This window comes from Penaeus chinensis, chromosome 14 (genome assembly GCF_019202785.1).
Source record: "Penaeus chinensis breed Huanghai No. 1 chromosome 14, ASM1920278v2, whole genome shotgun sequence".
Lineage (NCBI taxonomy): Eukaryota > Metazoa > Arthropoda > Malacostraca > Decapoda > Penaeidae > Penaeus > Penaeus chinensis.
The window spans coordinates 22,191,857-22,201,856 of NC_061832.1; the positions used below are offsets into that span (position 1 = coordinate 22,191,857).

General features: G+C 39.3%; 1 protein-coding gene across 7 annotated transcripts in view; it reads left to right on the forward strand.

The window, feature by feature from the left end:
• Positions 1-10,000, forward strand: part of LOC125032114 (activating transcription factor 7-interacting protein 1-like) — a 46,758-nt gene that overhangs the window by 31,992 nt on the left and 4,766 nt on the right. For 5 of the 7 annotated variants that reach the window (XM_047623121.1, XM_047623120.1, XM_047623124.1 and 2 more), the window contains 3 exons: positions 660-763; positions 1,000-1,074; positions 5,406-6,595. In XM_047623121.1, coding sequence (XP_047479077.1) covers positions 660-763; positions 1,000-1,074; positions 5,406-6,572 — 1,346 coding nt within the window. In that variant the 3' untranslated portion in view covers positions 6,573-6,595. Of the gene's footprint in view, positions 1-659; positions 764-999; positions 1,075-5,405; positions 6,596-7,727; positions 7,884-7,988; positions 8,095-8,270; positions 8,438-10,000 lie in introns of those variants that run through there. The other 2 variants (XM_047623126.1, XM_047623123.1) reach the window with 2 other exon arrangements.

Consider the following 10,000-nt stretch of genomic DNA (forward strand, 5'->3'; position numbering starts at 1 on the left):
TTAGTAAAGCAAATTATATTATTTGATTATTCCATCAGGATCAATTACATGTATGATGATTATATTTGTTGGAAGAAATAATTTGAGGCCCTATTCATTTAATGAATCACAATCTTGAATTAAGTATAAATTGGACCTTTGAAAAAGTAGAAAGAGATTCATAGTTATGTATTGCCCTAATCAAGTCTAGTAAGCTGTGTGCCTGCATGTGTTTGTTTGTGTTTGTGAAATCATTTTTTAGTTTTTTTTTTTTTTTTTTTTTTTTTTTTTTTTTTTTTTTTTTTTTTTTTTTTTTTTTTTTTTTTTTTTTTTTTTTTTTTTTTTTTTTTTTTTTTTTTTTTTTTGCTTGTATATAGAATTACATGACACACAATGTGACACATTGAAATTATTTTAAAATCCAGCTAACCATATTTATGTAAATACTTCTTCCCCCTTCCTCCCCTGGTTTACATATTCAAATATGGCATTTATATATGCATATTATTCTGAATGTAACTATGGTGCTATATGTATCCAGTTTCCAGATTTGGCCCAGCTCCCTATAAAAGAAAAAGTAATACGAGTGACCTTACATTTCCTCATGAAATATCTCTTTATGTAAATTGAAATAACTTTTTTTGCCTTGATATATGAATTGAATTATTTTTTTCTCTTAGTAGGAAACAGAGTGGCAGCACCACGTCCTGCTGGTCTTGGGCCAACCCCTGGAACACTCGTGAAAGTACCTGTAACTGGTACAACTCAACTTGTAGCAATACCTGTAAGTTTTTTGCTATTGTGTTGGAGATGAGATAATATGTTAATACTTTTAAACTACTTGGAATTTTCATATATTTTGTGGTAAAGTATATGAATTATCAGATGTATATATACATATATATATATATATATATATATATATATATATATATATATTATATATATGGCAAGAATGAAAGTTATCGGCCAATTACATATCCAAGTTTTCTGAAATTTGCCGTGATTTGTATTAAACAGCAAGCTGGTCAAGTTGTTCTCCTGCCACCTGTCTCAGGCGGTCAACCAGCTACAGCATTGGTAGTCAGTAATGTGGTAAGCCTACCTTTTCTTCTTCTTTGTTGTTGGTATTGTGGTAAGACCTCTTTTATGCTTCTTTTTCTTCTTTTGTCTATCATTTTTTGTAATAGGTTGAAGTTTTTCTTTTGCCTCTCTTGTCACACAAGGATGAATAGATAGCTTCTTAACCTCTCGATGATAGGTGAAGGAAACTTAAAAAAAAAATCTACGCTCTGGAGATCAATTTCAATGCGTTGACTTTAAGCACAGAAGTTCGGTACATCAACCGAATCACCGGCTCGTAGTGCTTTTGCACGCCGCCGAGGCATACAGCCACATGCCACAGATCAAGCAGTTTGTTTTGACGCCTCACGGCGTGACCCGTCGGGTAGGGGTTAAGCCATTGGATCTGGATGCTTCGCTGCCATCATGTGGTCCAAAATACAGGCATTAGGTTTACTCGTACTTGAGTGGCCACTCTGGCAGGTGTGTGGTTTGTAGGCCAGGAGACAAGACTCCAAACCTCCCTTTGCAATGGTATTTTCTGCATAACTTTCTTTAGCTTTTTTGCCCGTTTCCAATGTCTATATTTGTCATTTGATTTACTTTATCCAGATAATAGTAGACTGTTTTCCTTGCACAGACTCCATATCATCGTCTTGGTAATCTATAACTCCACCAGTCACAGTGGCCAGGAATAGGATCGAGAGCACAGAAATGGCGTCCTCCCTGGAGCTGTTCCTCTTCTAAATTCCACATTCGTTTATCAATGAAAATAACACAAAAGCCTCCAAGAGCTTTGTGCACTCCTGACGAGCCACTACTGTCACTCTGGCCTTCAGCAGAAATACTCACAACAGCTAATTCTTGTCAGCTAAGTTTTCCTGTGACAGCACCTACACACCTACTCCTCAAGCCAAATTTTTTCATGATGTGATTGTCACGTCAGTATTATTTTTCATATACCAGCTATACGAGAAGCTTAAGGAAAATTTTAATAAAGATTTATGATGCCTTCCCTCACTTATCTCAGACATTGAAAAACAAGTAACAAAGAATTAGGTTACACATTTGTGTCATTGGCACATTGGATCTGGATGCTTCACTGCCATCATGTGGTCCAAAAAAACAGGCACTAGATTTAGTTGTACCTGAGTGGTCACTCTGACAGGTGTGTGGCTTATTGGCTGGGGGACAAGACTCCAAACCTCTCTTTGCAATGTTTTTTTTTCTGTTTTTCAGAGATACAAATGTTTTACCTGTTGCTCCTCCATTTGCTCATTCTTCCTACCAAGGTTTTATGTGATTAGACTAAGTATTATCAACATCTATTGCAAAGGGATATCTTGTTGCCCCTATGGAAATTTTTTGAATTATTAGGGTCAACAGACCTGAAAATACCTTTGAGATATATCTCGTTATAAATAGACCTTTTAAGGGGATCACCCAGGGCGAAACCTTCCTTGCTCTCGTTATTTCTTCCTAAAAAGATAACAATTTGAGATAACTTATTTCCTCTTTTTTTTGCTTCTTCTTTTGTAAGTTGAAATGTATAAAATGATTCATATATGCATTTTACTTTAATATTTTTTCATTTTTACATACCCTTCATATTCCAATACTCCTTCAGACAGAACTGACCAAGGGTTTCAGAACTGTGGTCACACATGGTACTGGAGACCTAAGCAAAGCTGACCCAAGATACAGCAATTTGAAGTTTTGACACTACAGAGTTCTGTCTCTTTTACCAAAGATCATGTCATATAAAAAAACTCATATAATGTACTTTTCTACATAACTGTTGGCAAGACAGTCAGGATTATTGTTTTCATTAGTCTTTAATATATTTATCTGTTTATTTATTTTTTTAATTTTTTTTTTTAATTGAGCCCCCTTTTTTTTATTATTATTATTATTATTATTATTATTATTATTATTATTAACAAATGCTCCTGTCTGAAATGCTTCAGACAGGTCAATTTCTGGCATACACTTTTTAGAATGTCATTAACCCCTTAGTGACGGGTCATGTCTATAGACGTGAAAACGGATCGCTCGAAATGTGGCTTGTGGCTGTATGCCGCTGCGGTGCGCCAAAGCACTACGAGGCGGTGATTTGGCTTGATGTACCGAACTCCTGCACTTAAAGTCAGCATGTTGCCATTGATCACCAGAGTGTAGAGTTTTTTTGTTTTTTTAATTAATTATTGCCATTGCATCATACTGCCAGAATCAAGACTAGATGTGCAGATGTGAAGTTTTTTTTTTTCCAGTGCAGACACTTGAACACACTTATGTTTTAGCATTAATTTTATTCTCATGACAAAAGTCAGATGCCTATAAGTCATCTGTATTTGATGTAAAAAAAAAATAATAATAATGATAATAAATGAAAAAATTAAAATAAGCAGGATTGATTAATGTGCATTTTCATATGGAGGGCAGGGCTTATTAGCTCTTGTAGCCAAAGCTGTAGACATCATAAAACAAAGGTGATGAGTCTAAGTCATTATCATTGTCTTTTCAAGTCCCTATTGACTTACCTTGTTTGGAAATGATAGTCTCGTATCTCGGAATTCTGGATATTGAAATACAGTAGTACAGGGAAGGGTAGCAAGAATTGATGTTGATTTGGTGTACTTGACATAAAGGAATATTCTTACAATGTTAACCTGTCATATTTGGGTGCCTCATGCCACTTTAGTACCAACTCACCCTTGTGTGTGTCTTGTTGGCAGGGACCACTTAACCCAAATCCTCCGGGTGGCATGAAGAGATGACGGCACCTTACTGGCCAATGTTCCGGCTGTCATGATAGATGACGGCACCCTTGCTGCCGGGCGTCATGAGTGATGACGGTCTCAGTTTCACGTTTTTATTTTTTCTGGACACTCCATTCCCACGAAACTGATGGAGATTGTTCTTGAGTTCCCTTTCCCCCCATGCCCCCATCCTCCCTCCCTGTTCCCCCCAGTCCTCCCCATCCCCACATTTCGCCCCCCCCTCTTCCCCCCATCATGTGCTGGAAATAATACAAATGAGGTAGGCTAAAAAGGTGATGGTGACGAGGTGATATATACAAACTTATCTGATGACGCAAATCATTCTCAGCCACACCAAAATTGATTATTTCGCGTATTACATTTGTTCGCAAATTTTTATAAAAGAAAACATCGAATCTACGGACTTCCCTACTCACCTTTCAATAACGTTTTACATCTCTATTCATTTTTGGAGAATACATGCTAATGAGGCTCTATATTGTTACATAATCATAATCATATAAACGTATAAAGACTATTATGTAAGACAAATACATGAACAATGTTACTAAGTCATTTTTGCTATCTTCACAAACGAAGTCAGCTACGGAGGTGACGAAGATTCGTTCTTGAGGAGATCCCTCATTCCTCCTCCCCCATTACCCCATAACAAGCATTCTTCTGGAAACGAGGTCGTATGCAATTATACAAACGAGGCCGGCTAAAAATCTGACGGTGACGAGGTGACCTATGACCTTACTTTTTTACTAAAATCACTGTTAGCCAGACCTCTGTTCCTTGAACATGCCTCGTATTATCACAGTATCTCGCGCTCGTGCTTCTCGCTTTTCTGCTTCTCGCTTTTCTGCCGGCCGACCATCTGGCCGCAGAAGCGATTTACTAGCGCCCACTGCCACGAGGGGAGCACACGCCCGTGAAGGCTTCATGTCTTTCACGGACGTGGGTGAGCCTCAGCCATCGACATCCTGCGAACCCGTCGTCGCTCCAGTGCCTGCCGTTCCCCTGCTCGGAGACTCCGACTGGGAGGACGAGGAAGAAGTTGACAAGGATCAGGTAGACGATCCCGACTACTTCGACGACGGGGACGATGCAGATAGTGACTGCACCTATGATGAGTTGGACCGGGACGAAGTCACTCTTGACTACGTCTCTGCCCACGACACCTCCATCGACTCCGATGAGCCCTTGTCGGAGTACGCCCGCCGCCATGCCGCCCGCAACGCCCCTGGGTCCAAGGGATGGAAAGGTTGGTACAAGGAGGAGAACGTGCCGCGTTGCCACGGCTTTTGCGGTACTCCAGGCCTGAAGGAGGAACTGGGACTTGAGGAGGACTCAACGCCCAAGGAGATCCTGGACTGTTTCTTCCTCCCTGACCTTTGGCAGACATTGGAGACCCAGACGAACTTGTACGCTGAGCAGCACCCGCACAACCAATCGTCGCATATGAAGGCCTGGGAAGATAGCACTGCAGAGGAACTGCAGAAGTACATAGGTCTTCGTCTGCTAATGGGTGTACAGCCCCGACCTTCTCACAGGCATTATTGGTCCGATAATCCCCTTGTGAACAGCCCTATTTTCCGCCAGACTATGACGAGGGATCGGTATGACCTGTTGACGGCGAACCTCCACTTCAGTGACAATGAAGATCCAGCAGCAGCAGACGACAGGTTGTGGAAACTGAGGCCTGTAATGGACACGCTGCAAAGGACCTTCAAGGAAGTCTTCACTCCGGAGGAGAAGATAGCCGTTGACGAGTCACTGTGGGCTTACAGGGGACGTCATCATGCTGTCCAGTATAACCCGTCCAAAAGAGCCAGGTTTGGCATGAAAGTCTATAAATTATGTTCCAGTGATGGGAAGGCAGCAGGATATACATCGGCTTTCCGAGTATACATGGGGCAAGACAGAAGTGACGTCCCCCCAAGCATGAAGGCAGTGGTAGACCTCATGCATGAAGCAGGTCTCTTCGAAAAGGGGTACCAGTTGTACATTGACAACTGGTACTCCTCGTCCACCCTCTTCCACTACCTACAGTCCCGGAAGACAGAGACCGTCGGCACAGTAAGGCTAAATAGGAAGTTCATGCCAAAGGATTTATCAGTGAAGAGGAAGGGCGAAGTCGACATCAGGACCTCGAGGGCAGGGATGTTGGCGATGTCATGGTTTGACAAGAAACAGGTCAACATCCTGTCTACCATCCACAGGGGAGATGAGATGGTCGACCTCCCACCCAATAGAAGAGGGGAGGTCAGAAGAAAACCTTTAAGTGTTGTCGACTACAACAAAGGTATGAAAGGGGTGGACATAAGCGACCAGCTTGCTCAGTCATATCCAGCAGCTAGAAAAACAAATAAATGGTATGTAAAATTGTTTTACAACCTGCTGGATATGGCTATCATAAATGCGCATGCAGTGCATAAGTGGTTAGGCGGAAAATTGACACAACTGGAATTCCGCCTCCAGCTTACAGCTGAGTTGCTGCAGCGGCCGACGGGGTTGAAGGTGAGGAGGCGAAGGAGCGTGACACCTCAGCGAGCGGCAACACCATCGCGATCTCTCCGGTCACCTTCCCAGCCCCGCTCCAACAATATGACCCACACAATAGAAGAAAATGAAGGTGGGAAGTATCGCTGCTGCAAATACTGCCGACAGACGAAAGGAAAAAAGGACCATGTCTCGATTCGTCTGTCGGCTATGCGATGTCGCACTATGTCCTACATGTTTTACCCTATACCATATAAATTGAAATGAAAAATAAAAATCTGATGTAAAAATTTGTTTATGTCAACCAAACCTTGCATCCTCATCAATGAACATGTTATAAAACCATAATACAAAAGCTGTGCCCCTATAATATCTGATATGGACAGTATGGAGAAAGGATAATATAATAAAAGAGTAAAAAAGATGAGAAATTAAATACATTTACCAATATAAGGTCGCAAAAAAGCGATTTATTCTCGATTTTATACATACAGTTTTCATCAATCTTAGTATAACCAAGAAGCATTGGAGTAATCCCGCGCTATGTGTGCGTAGCGCGTACCCCACCCCGCGGGATAAGTCCCCGGAATATGAGTTTAGGCCTACGCGTTAGCCTCCCGGAAATGCCCGTAGAGCCAGGGATCGCCGACCTGGAGGATTTGGGTTAAATACTTCTGTGGTATCAAGACTCCTTGCCTCCCCTTTGCAATGTTATTATCTCTTTTTCTGGATAAGCATTTTTGCTTTTTTGTAATTTTCCATGGTCTATATTTGTTATGCTATTTTAGACTGTTTTTGTTGAGCAGATTCCATATTATCTCACTATATGGTCTACAAGTCTGTGCAGTAACAATACTGCACAGTATCATTTTTTTTTATATTCTCACATTTTTACATTTGGTGTAACACTATGCATTACTGACCACAGCAGGCAGGAATAGGATCCCCTCTCAAAATGCCCATGGAATAATGCAAGAGCCCCTTCCAAAATGCCCATTAAGTCTAATCTTCCTCCAAGAGCTTTGTACACTCATGATGAGTCATTCCTATCACCCCAGCCTTCAAGAGAATTTTTCATGACAGTACATTCCTGTCACCCCTACCCCCTACCCTTAGCTAGACTTTTCCATAATGGCATATTCCTGTCACCTAGCCTGTCAGCCAATTTTTTTCTTGACATAATAGTCATATCACCTAGATCCAATTGGTTAATGTAGAATACTGCGTACACACACAAGGTATATTCTGTAAAAGTTTTAATCTCAGCTGATGCCATGTATATGAATTCAGCCAATATATTCTTTTATTTTGATTTTTTTTGAGTTCTAGTATGGAAAAGTACATCCATGTATATAATGTTAAGCATTCTATGCCCAGAAATTTTGAAATAAAGACCTAATCTTGCCAACATATCAATTGCAGTCCTCAGGAGTCCAGAGCTTGCACAGTATGACCACTCCAGCAGTTGCCCAGTCGCGCATAGGACCAGCTGGAGGGAGCACATCAAGTGGGTCAAGGGTTGTGGGTTCTGTTGTCCATTCATCCACCACAACCACCTCATCTTCATCTTCTCAGCAGGTACGAAATAAAAGAAGCTATGCATCTTTCTGTGTTGATACTTTATAAGATGTTTTACAGATAATGTATTTAAAACAGTATCTTACGTAAAGCATTTCGCTCTAGCTACGACACCCAGCACCACTACCTAAAACACCATTCCAACAAGTTGGTGGCATAACAAAGAAATTGCCACCTCAGCCAACCCTCAAATTGTCACATAAAGATAATAGTAAGTTGACAATCTGATGGATTTTGTCTGTTTGAAAGTTTATTTGGTTATAATAATGTTTTATACTATGTATATTGAATATCTGCTTAAATGTATTCGAGTGTGTAATGTATATTTGTTATTATATGAAAAAAGAGTATTATATCTATGCTTCCCCTTTTTTTTTTTTTTTACAGGTATTGTCCTGTCATGGACTATGGGAAAGACAGAAGACCATGAAGCAATAGCTAGTTACCAGTTATATGCATATCAGGAAGGAACAGCAGCTCCAAGTGCATTGCTTTGGAAAAAAGTTGGAAGTGTCAAGGCTTTGGAACTACCAATGGCTTGCACTCTAACACAGGTTAGACAAGAGACTTTCAATCCTTTTAAACACATGGCATACTGAACAGACACTAAACATTTTATGGTGCACTATTAGTTTATTTTAACTTTATCTTCTCTCCTCCCCTTTCTCCCTTTGTCTCTGCCTTCCCTCATCCTCCTCTTCCTCTTTCTTCTCTCCTTCCTTTTCCTCTCCTCCTCTTTACGGTTTTTTAATTTTCAATTTATCAGTTTTATCACAAGTTTATTCATCCTTCTTATTGGTAGCAATAACGAATGCTACATCATACATGGCAGAACACAGAATGCATTAAGTATTAAGATGATGCAGATGTGGACCTCAGTTTTGGTATTAGGCCAATTGCAAATTCAAAACAGCAGTTAATCTAGTATGATAAACTAGTATAAGTATGCATAAATAAATCTCCTCAACCAAATAAGCCCCATTGCTATGCAATTTGAAACAGTAAATGTGCATTCTTGTGTTTGGAAAGAGTGGGCAGCTGCACAGAAATCTCACTCTGCTAAATATAATTATAAGACGGTAATAAAATATAGTTTAAATTCTTTCCACAATGCAGGTAGTAGTCAGGAGTGATTTTATCCTTAAAAAATGTATACAATTTTCAAAAACTTTGACCACTAGTCATCATTTTGAAGTGGAATTGGTTTTCTTCACCATTCCGATTTCCCCACTGTTGATAATAAGGATTATGATGATGCATTAACAAAATAATGCTGATAATAATGATAATAATAATAATATTAATGATAATAATAATAATATTATTAATAATAATATTAATAATAATGATATCAATAACAATAATAAAGATAATAATAATAGTAATAATAGTAATAATAGTAATCATAGTAATCATAGTAATAATCATCATCATCATCATCATCATCATCATCATCATCATCACCATCATCATCATCATCATCATCATCATCATCATCATCATCATCATCATCATCATCATCATCATCATCATCATCATCATCATCATCATCATCATCATCATCATCATCATCATCATCATCATCATCATCATCATCATCATCATCATCATCATCATCATCATCATCATCATCATCATCATCATCCTACTACTACTTCGACTACTATTAATGATAATAGAAAAATCAGAAATTTGTCAGGTATTTCCCTATGTAGTTTATTCAAGTGTGTTCAATACACTTATAGGTAATCAAGAGTACTTATGTGATAATGTAGCTTGTGATCTGAGTATGTAACAAAGAAATGGTAAAAATAATTAGGTAAATGATCGACCATCTTTTCCCATGAGTTACACACAAACAAACCTGAATACAACAGTACCCTATAATGTGTACTCACAAGATAGAAAACCTGGGGAGACTCAGAAAACCAGTACACAAATGACAATATATGATAGGAAAACCATCTTTGCAGCCCTTTGCCCTAATATGACAATTGCCATATGTTGCCAATTCATGGTTAAGAAAGCTGAGAATGAATCAGGAAAACAAGCTATAGGGAAAGGCTACCTTAACAGTCCAATTCATGACCTCATGGTTCTGATGCCATCCTGCCCAC